This window comes from Eubalaena glacialis, chromosome 4, assembly GCF_028564815.1.
Source record: "Eubalaena glacialis isolate mEubGla1 chromosome 4, mEubGla1.1.hap2.+ XY, whole genome shotgun sequence".
Lineage (NCBI taxonomy): Eukaryota > Metazoa > Chordata > Mammalia > Artiodactyla > Balaenidae > Eubalaena > Eubalaena glacialis.
This window is the reverse complement of record NC_083719.1, coordinates 115,710,384-115,728,370: the sequence shown is the minus strand read 5'-3', so window position 1 is coordinate 115,728,370 and position 17,987 is coordinate 115,710,384. Positions and strand designations below refer to the sequence as shown.

The 17,987-nt window shown below is 44.0% G+C and overlaps 1 protein-coding gene across 1 annotated transcript in view; it reads left to right on the top strand.

Annotated features, from left to right (window-relative positions):
* KLHL3 (kelch like family member 3) overlaps positions 1-17,987 on the top strand; it is a 113,581-nt gene that overhangs the window by 32,870 nt on the left and 62,724 nt on the right. The window contains exon 4 of the mRNA XM_061188220.1: positions 10,533-10,654. Within this exon, the coding sequence (XP_061044203.1) occupies positions 10,533-10,654 (122 nt within the window). The remainder of the gene's footprint in view (positions 1-10,532; positions 10,655-17,987) is intronic.

Genomic DNA, 17,987 nt, shown 5'->3' with positions numbered 1-17,987 from the left:
TTTTTATTTTTTATTTGTTTTTATTTTTCTATTTATTTAGGCTCTGCTGGGTCTTCGTTGCGGCATATGGATCTTTTAGTTGTGGCATGCGGACTTTTAGTTGCGGCATGGGGACTTCTTAGTTGCAGCATGCAGACTCTTAGTTGCGGCATGTGAACTCTTAGTTGTGGCATGCATGCGGCATCTAGTTCCCCGACTAGGGATTGAACCCGGGCCCCCTGCATTGGGAGCACAGAGTCTTACCCACTGGACTACCAGGGAAGCCCCGGCTTTGTTTTTTTAAAGAAAAGTTACTGTCCAGTTTTATTAGATGTAGGCTGATATTCAACTGGTGTCTTCGAATATATGGTGAACAGAAATAGGGAGGAGAGTCAGGAATGTGCTGGAGGTAAGAGGCAAGGGGCTTGGAATGTGAGCACCAACTAGCCGCAAGCAGAAAAATGAGGGCCTGGCTCTCTTACCTCCAGTCATGCACTCATCCCATAGAACCATTGTTTCACCCTTTCTTTATGCCTGACTCTGCCAGGCCCTGGCCCGTGTTTGTGTTCTGAGTGTTTGTATGATGTATTGATGTCTTTGACGATCTTTGCATAACATGCAGTTTAGCAAGACTTACTCCAAGGCAGTGGGGCAGGGACGGAGGGAGCACTAGGGAGTAGAATCCTTTCTTTGTATAAAGAGGGCCTTGAGAGATTAGTCGGACTAGATAGGGTCTGGTTTCTGAGGGTTTTGCCTCTAAGGAAATGGTGAGTTTTTTCAAGAATTGATTTGGATGTAGTTCAACATAGGCCTTTGTAGTGTCTAGGAAAAGAGACCACTATTCCAACACCCACCAGCACCCATTAAGGTGCAACTGATTTGACCAAGATGATCTGCGGTAGACTTGTCTGGACTTGGAGTAGCTCAGCCTTGAAATTTAGATCATCATTGGAGAGGATCACTGGTAAGAAATGTTTTATGAATGTTCATAGAGGAGGTTTGGAGTTATTGATGCAGTGGCCTCTTTGCTAAGGATTAAACACAGGGGTGGTAATGCCACCTTGCATTGGGAGATGGTGTGGTGTCTTGGAAAGGGCTTTGGAGCCATCGTGACCTGACTCCAGCACCTGATAGGTTTGTAGGGAATTCACTTAACCTCTGTGATCCTGTTTCCCTGTTTATGAGACTGGAATAATAACAATAAAACAATAATAACAATAACCAGGGAACAGATACAGGTAAGGGAAATAAGGCACCCAATACAGAATAGGTACTTAATAAAGTTTACTCTTATTATGTGTAGAGCACATCATAGTTTACAGAGCTCATGTGGCTGTGTGGGGTGGCTCTGATACCAGCTGCCCTGATGGTGGTTAGGGTTGATATGAAACATCTCTGTTTCATATCAGGAAGGCATTTCCTTCCTGACTTGGTGCTCCATGTGCCTCTAGCTGAGCAGAAAGACCTTTCCAAGTGGAGGAAGGACAACATTCCAGGGAGGTTGGGTGCTGGGGTGATATCCATCACTGCAGCTCTGCTGAATCCTGCTGCCACAGTTCTCAGACTCTCATTATCTCCTTTGACTCTCACATAGCCTTGGCTTAAAGGCAGGGCCGGGAATGTCCTTACTTTACAGGAGACAGAGGTCAGCCTTTTGCAGTTAAATGGCATAGGCTGCTCACCTGCAGGAGGTTTAGCTGGGATTCAGGGAGGTGACAGGGTATTTCTTTTTCTCATGTGATGTTAACATGTGACATAGGTCTCAGCTTTAGCCAAATGAGTTGGCAACCCAGATATTAGGACTTAGGCAGATGAAGGTTAGTGGTAAGAGAGTTTAATAACCATCTTAACACCCATGCAGGATCACTGTGCAAAGGATAAGGACCTTCTGTTTTCTTTTTACCCAGATCATGAAACTAAATTAAAACAGTAAGGATTCAGCTGAGGAGTGAGGAAGAGTTCCATAACACAAGGCTTCCTGAATGCACTTTTTCTTCCCTTTGCCATACAACTTTGTAGGGGTGGTTGGTGGTCTATGTCTGGTTCTTCAGAAAGACTTCGCAGCCACTCTACCATTCCTTTCTCACTCTTGAGGCTTCTTTGGCTGAATAATAGGGTTGGGTTTATACCAGTGATCTGGAGGATGAGCCAGTGATTTTATAGCCTTCCTAAGTCTTCTGTGATGGTGAAAGGTTTTCCCTCCTGGCTGCTCAAGATGCACCTCCTCCCTCCTGTTCCCCCTTGGGCAATCTTCCACCTAAAAAGGGCTCTGTTGTGTATGTGGTGTGCTTGCTAGTCGAGAACCATGACTTGCTTTCCTGGGCTCTTTATTGTTCTTGGAGACTTCTAGGTGCAAGGTCTTAAAGTAGAGCCTGAGGATTTAAAGAAGTTCAAGACACAGACCCTTAGTCCAGGCTGCCATCATCTTTCACCTGATTTACTGCAGCAGCCTTCTAATTGGTCAACCTGCCTCCTATTTTGTTCCCTCACCCCCAACCCATTTTCTATGCTGTAGCTTTAGTGATCTTTCCAAAATAAAAAATCTAATGTATCCCTTACTTGCTTAAAGTCTGTCAAGGGCTCCCCATTGCCCTTAGGATGAAGTCTAAACTTCTCAGCATGGCCCACAAGGCCCTCAGGTGGTCCAGACCCTGCTTGTATCTCCAGCCTCCTCTCCCCCTTCCTCCCTTTTCATGTTGTGCTTCTGCCAGACTCAACTTCTTATGGTTCCAGAATAGGTCATGTTCTTTCTTACCTCTGGACCTTTACATACACTGTTCTATCTGCCTGGAATAGTCTTCCCTCATACTCACTGCTCTTCTGAACAACCATGACTCCTCCAGATCTCATGTTAGATCAGTGGTTCTTAACCATTATGAATCAGTCTGATGAAAACAATGGATTCTTTCCACAAAAAATAGTAAATGTGTGCTCCTGGGTGCTCATCATTTTGCATACAATTCAGGGTATAGGCTTCCCTGCTTAAGAACCTTTTAAGCTGAACCTCCTTTTCTAGCATTTAACATACTTTGTAATTGTTGGTTTACTTATCCCTCTTTCTACTAGACTGAGCTCCATGAGGGCAGGGAACATGACTTGTTCACTACTGTGTCCTCTGGGCCTTGCCCATGGGGACTGTTTGATACATGTTTGTTGAGCGAATGAATGAACAAATATCTGCCCTTGAGTAGATCATGATCTATCTGGAAGAACAGGATATGGTGTTAACAGAGGACAAAAGATGTGCAACAGACAGACATTTTCTTTTTTTTTCTTTCTTTAATTCAAGTATAGTTGCTGTACAATATTATATAAGTTACAGGTGTACAATATAGTGATTCACAATTTTTAAAGGTTATACTCCATTTATAGTTATTATAAAATATTGACTGGGCTTCCCTGGTGGCGCAGTGGTTAAGCATAGACCTGCCAGTGCAGGGCACATGCGTTCGAGCCCTGGTCTGGGAAGATCCCACATGCTGCGGAGCAACTAAGCCCGTGTGCCACAACCACTGAGCCTGTGCTCTAGAGCCTGCATGCTACAACTACTGAAGCCCGCGTGCCTAGAGCCCGTGCTCCGCAACAAGAGAAGCCACTGCAATGAGAAGCCCACACACCGCACCGAAAGTAGCCCCTGCTCGTTGCAACTAGAGAAAGCTTGCACGCAACAACAAGGATCATACCCCATGATCAAGTGGGGTTTATCCCAGGAATGCAAGGATTCTTCAATATACGCAAATCAATCAACGTGATACACGATATTAACAAATTGAAGGAGAAAAACCATATGATCATCTCAATAGATGCAGAGAAAGCTTTCAACAAAATTCAACACCCATTTATGATAAAAGCCCTGCAGAAAGTAGGCATAGAGGGAACTTTCCTCAACATAATAAAGGCCATATATGACAAACCCACAGCCAACATCGTCCTCAATGGTGAAAAACTGAAACCATTTCCACTAAGATCAGGAACAAGACAAGGTTGCCCACTCTCACCACTATTATTCAACATAGTTTTGGAAGTTTTAGCCACAGCAATCAGAGAAGAAAAAGAAATAAAAGGAATCCAAATCGGAAAAGAAGAAGTAAAGCTGTCACTGTTTGCAGATGACATGATACTATACATAGAGAATCCTAAAGATGCTACCAGAAAACTACTAGAGCTAATCAATGAATTTGGTGAAGTAGCAGGATACAAAATTAATCCACAGAAATCTCTTGCATTCTTATACACTAATGATGAAAACTCTGAAAGTGAAATTAAGAAAACACTCCCATTTACCACTGCAACAAAAAGAATAAAATATCTAGGAATAAACCTACCTAAGGACACAAAAGACCTGTATGCAGAAAATTATAAGACACTGATGAAAGAAATTAAAGATGATACAAATAAATGGAGAGATATACCATGTTCTTGGATTGGAAGAATCAACATTGTGAAAATGACTCTACTACCCAAAGCAATCTACAGATTCAATGCAATCCCTATCAAACTACCACTGGCATTTTTCACAGAACTAGAACAAAAAATTTCACAATTTGTATGGAAACACAAAAGACCCCGAATAGCCAAAGCAATCTTGAGAAAGAAAAATGGAGCTGGAGGAATCAGGCTCCCAGACTTCAGACTATACTACAAAGCTACAGTAATCAAGACAGTATGGTACTGGCACAAAAACAGAAATATAGATCAATGGAACAGGATACAAAGCCCAGAGATAAACCCATGCACATATGGTCACCTTGTCTTTGATAAAGGAGGCAAGCATATACAGTGGAGAAAAGACAGCCTCTTCAATAAGTGGTGCTGGGAAAACTGGACAGGTACATGTAAAAGTATGAAATTAGAACACTCCCTGACACCATACACAAAAATAAACTCAAAATGGATTAAAGACCTAAGTGTAAGGCCAGACACTATCAAACTCTTAGAGGAAAACATAGGCAGAACACTCTGTGACATAAATCACAGCAAGATCCTTTTTGACCCAGCTCCTAGAGAAATGGAAGTAAAAACAAAAATAAACAAATGGGACCTAATGAAACTTAAAAGCTTTTGCACAGTAAAGGAAACCATAAACAAGATGAAAAGACAACCCTCAGAATGGGAGAAAATATTTGCAAATGAAGCAGCTGACAAAGGATTAATCTCCAAAATTTACAAGCAGCTCATGCAGCTCAATAACAAAAAAACAAACAACCCAATCCAAAAATGGGCAGAAGACCTAAATAGACATTTCTCCAAAGAAGATATACAGATTGCCAACAAACACATGAAAGAATGCTCAACATCATTAATCGTTAGAGAAATGCAAATCAAAACTACAATGAGATATCATCTCACACCAGTCAGAATGGCCGTCATCAAAAAATCTATAAACAATAAATGCTGGAGAGGGTGTGGAGAAAAGGGAACACTCTTGCACTGTTGGTGGGAATGTAAATTGATACAGCCACTATGGAGAACAGTATGGAGGTTCCTTAAAAAACTAAAAATAGAACTACCATATAACCCGGCAATCCCACTACTGGGCATATACCCTGAGAAAACCATAATTCAAAAAGAGTCATGTACCAAAATGTTCATCGCAGCTCTATTTACAATAGCCAGGACATGGAAGCAACCTAAGTGTCCATCATCGGATGAATGGATAAAGAAGATGTGGCACATATATACAATGGAATATTACTCAGCCATAAAAAGAAACGAAATGGAGTTATTTGTAGTGAGGTGGATGGAGTTAGAGTCTGTCATACAGAGTGAAGTAAGTCAGAAAGAGAAAAACAAATACAGTATGCTAACACATATATATGGAATCTAAGGAAAAAAAAAAAAAGGTCATGAAGAACCTAGTGGCAAGACGGGAATAAAGACACAGACCTACTAGAGAATGGACTTGAGGATATGGGGAAGGGGAAGGGTAAGCTGTGACAAAGTGAGAGATTGGCATGGACATATATACACTACCAAACGTAAAATAGATAGCTAGTGGGAAGCAACCGCATAGCACAGGGAGATCAGCTCTGTGCTTTGTGACCACCTAGAGGGGTGGGATAGGGAGGGTGTAGGAGGGAGGGAGATGCAAGAGGGAAGAGATATGGGAACATATGTATATGTATAACTGATTCACTTTGTTATAAAGCAGAAACTAACACACCATTGTAAAGCAATTATGCTCCAATAAAGATGTTAAAAAAAAAAAAGACCCAATGTAGCCAAAATAAATAAAAAATAAATAAATAAAATATTGACTGTATTCCCTGTGTTGTACAATATATCCTTGTAGCTTATTTTATACCTAATAGTTTGTACCTCTTCATCTCCTACCCTATATTGCCCCTCCCCACTTCCTTCTCCCCAGTAGTAACCACTAGTTTGTTCTCTGTATCTGTGAGTCTGCTTCTTTTTTGTTGTATTCACTAATTTGTTGTATTTTTTAGATTTCACATATAAGTGATGTCAAACAGAATTTGTCTTTGTCTGACTTATTTCACTTAGTATAATACCCTCCAAGTCCATCCATGTTGCTACAAATGGCAAAATTTCATTCTTTTTAATGGCTGAGTAGTATTCCATTGTGTATATAAACCACATCTTCTTTATCCACTCATCTGTTGATTGACGCTTTGGTTGCTTCCATATCTTGGCAATTGTAAATAATGTTGCTGTGAACATTGGGATGCATGTATCTTTTCAAATTAGTGTTTTGGGTTTTTTTTTTTTTTTTTTGCTGTCTACCAAGGAATGGAATTCCTGGGTCATATGGTAGTTCTATTTTTAGTTTTTTGAGAAACCTCCATACTGTTTTCCACAGTGGCTGCACCAATTTACATTCCCACCAACAATGGTAGGAGGGTTCCCTTTTCTCCACATTCTCGCCAGCATTTGTTATTTGTGTTCTTTTCGATGATAGCCATCCTGACAGGTGTGAGGTGATACCGCATTGTGGTTTTGATTTGCATTTCACTGATGATTAGTGATGTTGAACATCTTTTCATGTGCCTGTTGGCCATCTGCATTTCCTCTTTTCTGAAAGTTCAGAGTCTGAAGTGGCTGGGCTGGGCCTCTTGAGAAAGACCAGCAGAACAGGTCTCTTGGGTTGACCTGGAATAGAGAAGGACTTATTGGACTTATGTTCTGTTCTCTAGAAATATTTGTCAATGTAGCGGAGGTGAGTGAAGGAGTAAGAATGACCAAGCCTTTGATGATTTCTCCCTCTTTAGAATTATCAGAGTCTGTGGACTTATGAGATGTCAAAAGAAAGCCTCTCTTCTTTCTTTCTTTCCCTGTACCAACAAATATTTTTTCAGTGCTTGTTATATGTCACGCACTTTGTTAGGTGTTGAGGACAAGATCCCATCTCTCTTCGTTCTTGCTTACTGGGTAATAAGTATAAGTTTGCTCAGAATTTGGACATAGGCTTTGTTTGGGAATACTTTTACCAAAGCTATTAGTTAGGGTCAGGTTTAAACTATAGAGGGATTTATTAGAAATGACATGAGGTCTAGAGTTAGGCCACGGTTCAGATCCCAGCCCTGCTTCTTACTAGCTGTGTGCAAGTGCCTCTTGATATGCCAGTTCTATAATTTGTAAAATGGAAGTAATATCTAGTACCTCCTGGGGTCGTTGCAAGGACTAAATGAAATAATGTGTGTAAACCCTGAGGGCCTGCATGTAGTAGCAACTATTATTACTGCCACTTTCAGGGTTTGTTTAAACTGATGTCTTAGTTTGGTGCAGTGATTTCTACTGGTTCATAGAGATATTAAATTGCATTTTATGAGTCCTTATGATTTATATAGGTCTCCAATTTCCTATAAGGTAAATTTCTCAGAAAATACATGTCTTTGAGGCCCTAGGTTTTTTTTGTTTTTTTTTTTCCTTGCTTGTTGGAGTTTTAAGTACTTAATGTAGAAATTAGAAACTTTTGATTCACATAAAGAAGCAAGAAAAAAAATCTCCCAAAGTCCCACCATCTAGAAAACTGTGTCTTAATGTTATTTGGACATTTGAGACTGATGAAAATGATTTGTTCATCCCCCTCAGAAAATCAAACTTTTGCCCACATATACAAATGTTTTCATGCAATTTCAGGAGTTTCCATTTGTTTACCCCCAAGTTACAAAACCCTAAGCTGACTCCCAAGCTCTAATTCCATAGAGAGAAAGCAATCAGGCCAGGCTCTGATTTCACACTCACTAAGGGCTTCTGAGTCTCTTGGTTCTTGCAGTCAGGTTGCTGGTTGCTGTTTTTTTTCAGTCTTTTTTCTAAGGTCCAAGTTTTTTTAAAAATTAAATTTATTTATATATTCATTTATTTTTTGGGTGTTGGGTCTTTGTTGCTGTGAGTGGGCTTTCTGTAGTTGCGGCGAGCGGGGGCTACTCTTGGTTGCCATGCGCAGGCTTTTCATTGCAGTGACTTCTCTTGTAGAGGAGCACGGGCTCTAGAGCGCAGGCTCAGTAGCTGAGGTGCACGGGCTTAGTTGCCCCGCGGCATGGGGGATCTTCCCGGATCAGGGCTCGAACCCGCGTACCCTGCGATGGCAGGCGGACTCTTAACCACTGCGCCACCAGGGAAGTCCCTCTAACGTCCAAGTTCTTAAACTAAGAATTGGCTATCTTTGATGATCTTTTGCAATATAATTACCAACTGGACCTTTATTTGTGAACGTCTTAGTAGCTGTTTGGAGAGATGAATTTAACTTCTGATTTCCTTGCGTGTATGTTCTTGTTTGTCTTGGAGTAAATTCAAGAAAGAGATTGTGAGAGCCTGTTTTATAGGTAGAGCAGAAACCCACCGTCTTTTCCTGTTTCCTCTTTGCCTCTTCGTCCTGTCTCAGGGCTGTTTGTGCTGAAGCCTTTTCACTGGCTTCTACTATAGTCAGAGAGAAGAGAGAACCAACTGGGGGTCTCTGGGCTACCTGATCTGGCAGCAGGGGGAGCCGGCAATGTCTGGAATAGGTCCCCCGCCCCCACCTTTCCTCCCTATTCAGAGTCATTCATATCTAGAACTGTGTCAGGGTGGGAACTGGGGATTGGTGGAGGAATCATGTGCAGTCCTTGCAGCTTGGAGGTGGGCGTCTGCAGCCCACATGCTGTACTGTACTTTATTTTCTTGGCTCCAGTGCACAGATTCCACAGAGAGAAAACAACCGCCCAGGCTCAGTTTTCACACTCACATAAGGACTTCTGAATCCCTGTTTCTTGTAGTGATGTTGCCCTTCATTTCAGTCTACAAAGACACATGTCTTGCCTGTCTTTTCCTTCTGAAATCAGCAGCCCTTGTTGAAGGAGCCTGGCTCTACATAGAGCTGTGTGCTGTACAGAGAGGGCGGGCTGAAGTCAGGGGCCTCGGGACTCCACATGTGGTGCCACTGCTGCCCTAGTTCGCAGGCCTCTGTCTTCTCTTTTTTGGATGATTGTCAGGGCCTCCCATCTGTTCTCCCTGCCTCTGACCCAGCTTCCACCAGTGCATCCAAAATTTCATTCAGAGACACCCATCTGTTGATGTCATTCCCTCGTTTAAAACCTTTCAGTGGTGCTACTCTTAGGATAAAGTCCAAACTCATTTGCATGGTTTACTGGGCTCTGCAAGTCCTGGCCCCTATCTGCCTCTCCAGCCTCCTTCCTCTCACTGTCACCCCATGTACAGCCATGCTGCCCTCTCACTGTTCCCCACATTTATCCTTTTGGCACTTTTCTATCTTTGCACTGATGATTCCTGCATCCAGCTCGTCCTTCCTCACCTCTGCTGCATGTGGAATACCCAGCTCAAATGTGACCTCCGATTAGGATGCCTTCCTGGATTCCCCAGACAGGGTTTGTTGCTCTATCGTCTGCATTCTTGGGGTTCAATATACCATAGTGATTACAAGTGTGGGGCTCTAGAGTCAGACTCCCTGCCTTCAATCCCAGCCTGGCCCCTTCCTAGATGTGTGACTGTAGGGAAAATGAATTACCTACACTCTTGTGCCTCAGTTTCTTCATCTGTAATATGGGGATGATATTAATAACACTCATAGGTTGTTGATTAAAATAGGCAACAGTTTAAAGTGCTTAGCACAGTGCTTGGCCATAGTTAGCACTCAATAATTGTTTTTTTAAGAAATTGTTGTTCTACTGGTACTTTGCATATACCTCTATTAAGCTCTTATCATCTCATATATTTTTATTTATCTGCCCTAGTAGAACAGGTGCTCCTTCTTGAGGACAGGTGCATATCTCGTTCACTTTCCCTGGCCCCCGTGTACAAGTTTGCAGTAACTTGGTTGAATGCTTTATCACATATAGATTTGCCTTCAGAGTGGAAATGGGCAACAGATAGAGTGGGGAATGCTTGAAATTGGGTTTGTGGATGATCACAGACCCAGAGTTGTTGTGACCTTGATGTCAGCTGGTCTATCTTCCTCTGTGCCTGAGCCCTTCTGCTGCCTCTGGGAGCACAGACAGTGCTTTTATGTTGCCAAGACAGGGCAGGAGGCCATGTGAAAGTTAAGCACACCCTAGGCACCAAGTTCATGTCCATTTTGTTTTTGTTTTGAACTGTAGGTGACATGTCTGAGAGTAAAGCCAAGAAGATAGAAATCAAGGATGTGGATGGGCAGACCCTGAGCAAGCTGATTGACTACATCTATACGGCTGAGATTGAGGTGACTGAAGAGAACGTCCAGGTAAACTCAGCTCCAGCTAATAGCTCAGTGTATCGTATATTCAGGGCCCACTGTTTTACATCATCATTTCATTTAACCCTCACAACAACTCAGTTGGTAACTGGAGAGGAAACTGAAGCTCTAGAGAGAGTAGGTGACTTGCCCTGGGTCACATGGCCAGGGTGAACGACCCTCAGACTCCTGCCTGCCTGACCATGGGACCCACGTTCTTCACCACTAGGCCAAAATCCCTCTGAATGAGCTTGGGGTCCAGAGCAGAAAGTCTAACTCATGCTGGTTTAAAGTCTTGGTGAAGGAAGAATTAGAAGCCTGGGTGACCCCTCTTCTCCCCAGTCATTATCTCATCTCAGGGATTTTGAGTATTGGCTTGTGAGGCTGTTAAAAGTTTTTCTTGTCTCACTGTTCGTCAGCGAAATGCCTCTGAGCCTGTGGAGGTGCCAAGCACCAGGCTTGAGTGTCAGTAGGGGCATGTTGCTCTGAGACATGTTGTCTGTGCCTTTTCCTCCTTTCGCCGCCCCGCCCTCATCCTAAGCCATCTGGAGCCTTGAAAGAGGAGCCAGCGAAGACACTGCTTCACCCAAAGGTGTGGATCTTTACTGTGGAGACGTGAGACATCAGCGTCATGCTTCAGAAGGGAAGATGGTTGAGGGTGTGGCCCATGCTGGAACGCTATGAATCACCGGGCCAAACACAGACGCAGGATACACTATTTCTTGTCATTAAGGATTTTACTATTTAATTAAAGTAATGGAAATTGTATGGGATATGGAGGTTTTTTCTTCCTTTTTTTTTTTTAAAGCAAAATTTCACCTTATTTAGGTAAATAGGCCGGTACCTCTCTGGTGACCAAAATACTTATTTCCCTTATCCAGAACACCATCCCCTTTTCTAGGATTGAGGTATTTGGGAGGCCGAATTGATAATCGTGTATTGATTCCATTTGGCCCAGATGTTTGAGTGCCTCTTACATGCCAGACACTTTATTGGGCACTGTGTTTGTACCAGTGAGCAGAGGTCATTCCATTGTCTGCTTTCATGGAATTTGTGGTCTAGGGGTGAAGACGGACACTCATCAAATAAGCACACAGGTAATGTTTATGCACAAATTGTGATAAGTCCTTTGAAAGAAAAGAACAATTTGGATGAAGGAGGGAATCTAGGAAGGGCTCTTTCAGGAGATAAGATTTGAGCTGAGGACTGCAGGATGAGTGGAAATTAGCTTGGTGTGGTGAAGGGTACTCTGCTGGGGGTGTCAGGGTGCAGGCAGACTGAGGGTCTGAGGCACCCTGCATTTGGGCCTGCAGAGCCTGCCCCAAGGTACAGACTGCTTTTGTCTCTGGCCCCTAGACAGACTTTTGGGTGGCATAGTTTCTACAGTGATCTGGTATAATCCTCCCCTGCCCTTTTAAAATTGAGGTTTATTTTATACACAGTAAAATGCATAGCCATTCCATTATTTCTGGTCTTTCCCATCCAGAGTGGGCGAGGTCATGGTTACATACTAGGTCTAGCAGCAGAATTTAAACAGCTGAATGACTTTTGGGCAGTAACAGTAAGTGCAAAGTAATTTAGTATAAAATATGTATAGGGCATGTATGGAAAAAAATTTTTTTAATGGGTGATAGTGATTTCAAATCACCACGACATTTAAATTCATTTAGGTACTTTTGGGACTGATATAAATATTGAGATTTACAAAATGCCAGAAATTACATCCTTTCAACTCTAATGAAAAATGCTAGATGTCAACCTAAAAATATGCAGGGGTAAATAATTTTTAAAAATCTTGCATTAGGGTATATCAGTAACTCATTAATCATACAGTGTGGTAGGCAGAATAGTAGCCCCCAAAGATGTTCATGTCCTAACCCCTGGAATTTTGTGAATATGTTAGGTTGAATGTCAGAGGAATTAATATTGCAGGTGGAATTAATGTTGCTAATCAGCTGAACATGTGATGGGAGATTAGCTTGGATTATCCAGGTGGGCTCAGTGTAATAGCTAGGGGTATTTAAATCGAAGAGGGAGGCGGAATGAGAGAACTAGAGCGATGTGACCTGACAAGGATTCAGTCTGATGTTTCTGGCCTTGAAGATAGGGAGGCCATGAGCCAAGGAATGTGGGTGCCTCTAGAAGCCTGAAGGGCAAGGAAACAATATATTCTCCCTCAGAACCTCCAGAAGGAACTCACCTCTGCTGACACCTTGATTTTAGCCTGGTGAAACCCATTTGGGACTTCCGACTTCCAGATGTAAGAAAATAAATTTGTTTGTTGTTTTAGGTCACTAAAACAAAACAAAACAAAAACAAACAAACTTAAAACACTGTTTAGGGGAGAATGTAGAATTGTATAATTGGAACCAGCTTTTTTCTCCCTTTTCTACATGTGTTTATTTAATAACCTTATTTTTTCCTGTAAAGTACAAAGTGTTTACAAGCTTATATAGTTAGAAGATGTTCCATTCTGGATCCTTTTTGCCTGGCTGGGTATTTATCTTTGCAACTTTGGTCTAACCCAGTGGTGGTCTCTACAGCACCAGTTACCTTAAGGCAGGTAGCAACAGATAGCGTAATTGGAGGACTCTGGAGAAAATGGCGTCACCATTACTTTTAGAAACTACTTTGTAGGGGTTGAGGGGAGGGAGCCAGCGTGAAGACGTGCACCTTCAGAGGGTATGCAGAACTAAAGATGAGGCAGGAATCAAGTCTGAATGGAGACCTGGGTCCAGGCCTCAGCTTTGACGTTCATTCACACAGTACTCTTATTCTTGCCTTTTCCCACTGCAGGGGGTCAGTCTCCTGACTGTAAAGTGAGGGCATGGGACTCAGTGACCTCTGATCAGAGAAGACTCTTACTCTGACAGCCTCTGGTTTGTTCTGCTTCCTTCCTAGTAGAGCTTCTCTGCTACCCCCCCTGACATCCCACCTCAAGGATCAGTTTTCTCTTCTGTAAAACAGGAACCATAATAGTACCCATTCTGTTGGGTGGTCATGAGTTAGACTGTCTGCCTTCAAACCTTGACTCCACCATTTTCTAGCTGTGTGACCCCAAGAAGGTACTTAACCTCTCTGTGCCTCAGTATTCTTGTCTGTATTATGGGCATAATAATCGTACTTAACCTCATAGGGTTGGCGTGAGGGTTAAATGAATTACTATAGGTAAAGCACTTAGAGGAGTGCCACCCTGTGCCAACAGACAGTATGGGCACAGAGAGCACTGTGAACACAAAAGCTTTTTCATCAAGGAGCACATGGTCTGAAGGTGGAGACTGGTGGCCAGGCAAATGCGTGCCCTCCAGTGTGGTAGGGGCCAGGGTGGAGGTACCCAGGAAGCAGGCAATGGTCATCACCCCCTTGATGAGGATGGTCAGGGCAGGCCTCACTGAGGAAGTGTTGTGTGTGCTGGGTCTTGAAGGAAGGTCTGGGAGGTCAGGCCTGCCTCCTCTTCCACCTGTCTGTGTCCCTACTGGCGTGTGAGCCCCTGGAGGGGCCTGTTGCGTTCATTTGTATGTGGGAGTGGGGAGGGGGCTGCATGTGCAGGGGCTCCCCTGAGAAGCACAATGTGGAACCTTCAGGAAACTGCATTGTTTGGAATCAGTCAGATATATGAACTATTTTCCTTTTTCTCCCTCACTTTAAACTATGGTTTGGTCAGGGGTGACCTTGGGGGAAAACAAAACAAAAAAAGTTGAGAAGAGAAAGTTTAGATCAAAATGTGGTTGCTTCTTACTGCTGTGATGCTGAGAGTTGCTCACAAGCTGTCTGTGAGGACAGTGTGTGTTGAGGATTTGGTGCACTGAGGCGGTGAGCATGGAGGCACCTGGGGAAACAAGGGTCAGAGACTTGGGGCTTCGTTAAGTGACTGGGAGATGATGCCCTAAATCTCTTCCCAGCCACATGTACCTTGGAGAGTCTGAGCTGCCCTTCTACGGTAGAGGTAACAAGTCGTAACTGTTACTTATTGATACTCATTGTAAGCCATACTTATTGATACTCATTGTAAGCCAAGCATGTGTTGATTATTTCACATGCATTATTTCATTTAATTATCATAACCACCACTGGAAGGTTCTACTATGATTCTTCTCTTACAGTTGAAGGAACTGATGCTCCAAGGGGTTAAGTGGGTAGTACCCACGGTCACACAGGTAGTAAGTGGTGGAGTTGGGGTTTGAATCCAGCTCTCCTCAGCTCACTGTGCCCTGTTGATGTGGTCAACTCGAGTTTCTTGTTCAATGAATGATCACAATCTTGACTTCAGCTCGTAATAATTAATAATAAAAAAAAACCAGTTTAACTGAGGAATTCCTATGCACCAAACACTGGGTTAGCTGCTTTAAATGTATTATCTCATTTAAGCCCAACAACAAGCCTTTAAGGCAGTACTATTATTTTCATTTTACTGTTGAGGAGTCAGAGGTACAGAGAGGTTAAGTAATTTGCCTTTAGTCACATGGCTGGTAAGTGGAGAAGTCAATATTCTAAGTGACACTATACTTCAATAAAAAAATTAGAAAAGTATTCTAAGTGACACATTTAATCACAGTACTGTTTTGCTAGCTCTCCTGTTCATCTATCTGTACACCCCTCTCTCTCTCTCTCTCTCCCTTTCTTCTTTCTCTCAGTAGATTTTTATTTAGCACTATTTCTGTGCCAGGCCTCATGCCTGGTGCTGGCAGAGGCAGAACCCCTGCTGTGTGGTGCGGGCAGAGGCCCTGGGCAGCCTTGCCACCTGGCCCTCTGGCTGGTACCCTCCCTCTGTGCATGGCCCTGCCTCTCTGAAATTCCAGGAGTAGGTGCATTCTGAGGCAGGGCATTTCCTTTTGTTTTTGTTAAAGGAAACAAACTCTGTGACGGGATATCCTCTGCTGTGTTTTCATGTTATCCGAGGGAGAGGAAAAAAAACAAAACAGCGCCTGCATGTGAAAAATGGAGGGAAGCCATTTGCAAGCTGGAGGGGAACCTGTAAACTCTCTGCTGAGGGTCATTCCAGGGCCTGTTTTCCCAGAACCAAAATGCTGAGACGGCGAGAGGCAAGCTGAAAGCTTTTAACCCAGGGTCGTCTTCTCTTCCTGCAGTGATTCCAGCCAAATGCTCCTTCTCAGGTCTCAACCTCCTTCCAGGGGCCAAGCAGCACAGCCCTAGTGATTCCACCAGGACAGTCTTGCTTCCAAGCTGAGGACCTGAGCTTGGCCTCTTGTTCCTAATCTTGTTACTGCCGCTGCTTGAGGGAGTCGAGTTGCAGGCAAGATAAGAGAAGAGGAAATCCTCTTTTAGCCCTTGTTGTGGGAGAGGGAAGCAAAGACCACCTCCTGGACGTTTTTCCCTCTCTTTTCTTTTGCATCCTCCGGGGATTTGTGTTGACTCGCCTTGTGTGCAGCCCCCAGAGCCCTACTGGACCAGGCCCCCGTTTATCCCTGAGACTCAGCATGTGAGCAGTGATACATCCTCCAGCCTCTAAACCCTCCTCAGCATTCTGAATCCCTTTGCTTTTCTTCACGCCTTCCTGTATGAAGCAAGTGGATCGCAGCATAAGATCAAAGAGAGGGAGGGAAGGGGCAATTAGAGAAACCACCAGCCCCGCTCATTTTGGGAAGTCACCTTGGGAATGCTTTCGGGCAGAAGTGGACCCAAACAGGATGGGGGGAGGGTGTGTGGAGAGGTGGAAAGCCTGATCATTTTTGTCTGCCAAGTGGGTTTTGTGAACAGTAGGGAAGTTGAAAGCTGTGTGGGTAGCTCTATCCAGGGAGGTTCTAAAAACTGAAAGTATAACCTAAGGAATGTGTTCAGAAAGTATTTATTATTTCATTTCTTTGGATGGTTGTCATGAGCTTGAAAAATTAAGCACCAAACCGTGCGGCTGTCTTTGTGAGGAAGAAGAGGGCAAGGACGCGGAGGAGGTGTGTGTCCCTGGCGTGATCGCATCTTGGCCTGGCGGGGATGCAATCTGGGAGCGGATTGGACTCTCAGAAATTCCTCCTCTGCGGACCTAAAGGGCTGCTGTCCATTTCGGCCTCTAGTCACACCTGACCCTTGGGGGCTTGCCACGCCCGAGTAGGGTGTGTGCTGGACAGCATTGGATTACTCCTCTCCACCAGGGTTTCTTAGTGTAACTGGATACAAGTTTCTGGTCTCTGGGTGAACCACCACCCCAGTTTGCCCAGGAGTGAGGGCTCTCCTGGGACGCAGGACTTTGAGTGCTAAAACTGGCAAAGTTTCAGCAAACCAGGATGGTTGGTCAACCTATGGCCCTCACTCTAGGGTTTATAGCTGGTGCTGGTCGGGGCGGGTGTCATGGAGGTCATTTGGGGGTTTGGAACACGACTTTCCATTCCTGCTATGTATTCAGCAAGAATGGTTAATGGTTCTCCACTTAACTATCAGGGAGAGACTAATCTGGTCCTGGAATCTGTTTGGCTAGGCTGAGCAAGCTCACAGGTTAATTGAGTTTCCTAGTTTATGGCTGCTCCGTGGGGACGTGGCTGTCTAGTGGGGATGGAGCTCAGGTGGTCAGATTTGGAGCCTGGCTATGTTCACTTATGGTCTCAAAGTCTCCAGAATGGGTGATCTTATCTTTTTCCTTCTCTGGAATGAATCAATGGTTCAGAAAATACCAAGGACAGGATGGTAATTTACTGCTGTATTGCTGGGGACATAGGGTAGTGGAAGAGAGAGGGCAGAGGAAGGAGAGAGGAGATGTTTTCTAGAATTTGGCTATCGTGAGGGAGAGATTTAAGCCTGCAGGTAGGAAGAGCTTCCCTTTGAGAGCAGGCTTTTAAGCTTGGGAGCAGGACCACTGTTAGTGGAGGCTCTTGGTGGCATCTGTGTGTGGGCAGGAATGAGGAAGGGTGGCTAACTGCCCCAGTTTTTGCACTGAAAGTCCTGTGTCCTGGGAAACTCTTTGGTCTGGGGCAAACCTGGATGACTGGTTACCCTAGTGGTGGGACAAGGCCCAAGAATGGGCAGTGGGGCAGAGTTTTTGGCCTTAGCCCATGGAGGTGAGGAGAGCTAGAGATGAGGCTCAGAGCTGTTTTGGGAGACAATCAGCCTCCAGGATTTAAATCACTCAAAAGAAAAAAAAAAAAGAAGACTTTTGTAGTGCCCTGAGTCAAGAAATCAAATGCATCTGCAGCCCTTGTCTTCCTGGGCAAGCCCGTGTGGATGGGAACACCTGGAGTCTGGCTGGCCCAGACACTCTCCCTGAGAGCCAGGGGGGGCAGCTGAGAGCAAAGGCCCAGGACACGGGGGTTGTTTTGGGGTGAAATGGATGCTGGGGGTCCCTGAGCGATGCAGTCTCAAGCCAAACTGTTCCGCTCTGATTTTTTTTTTTTCT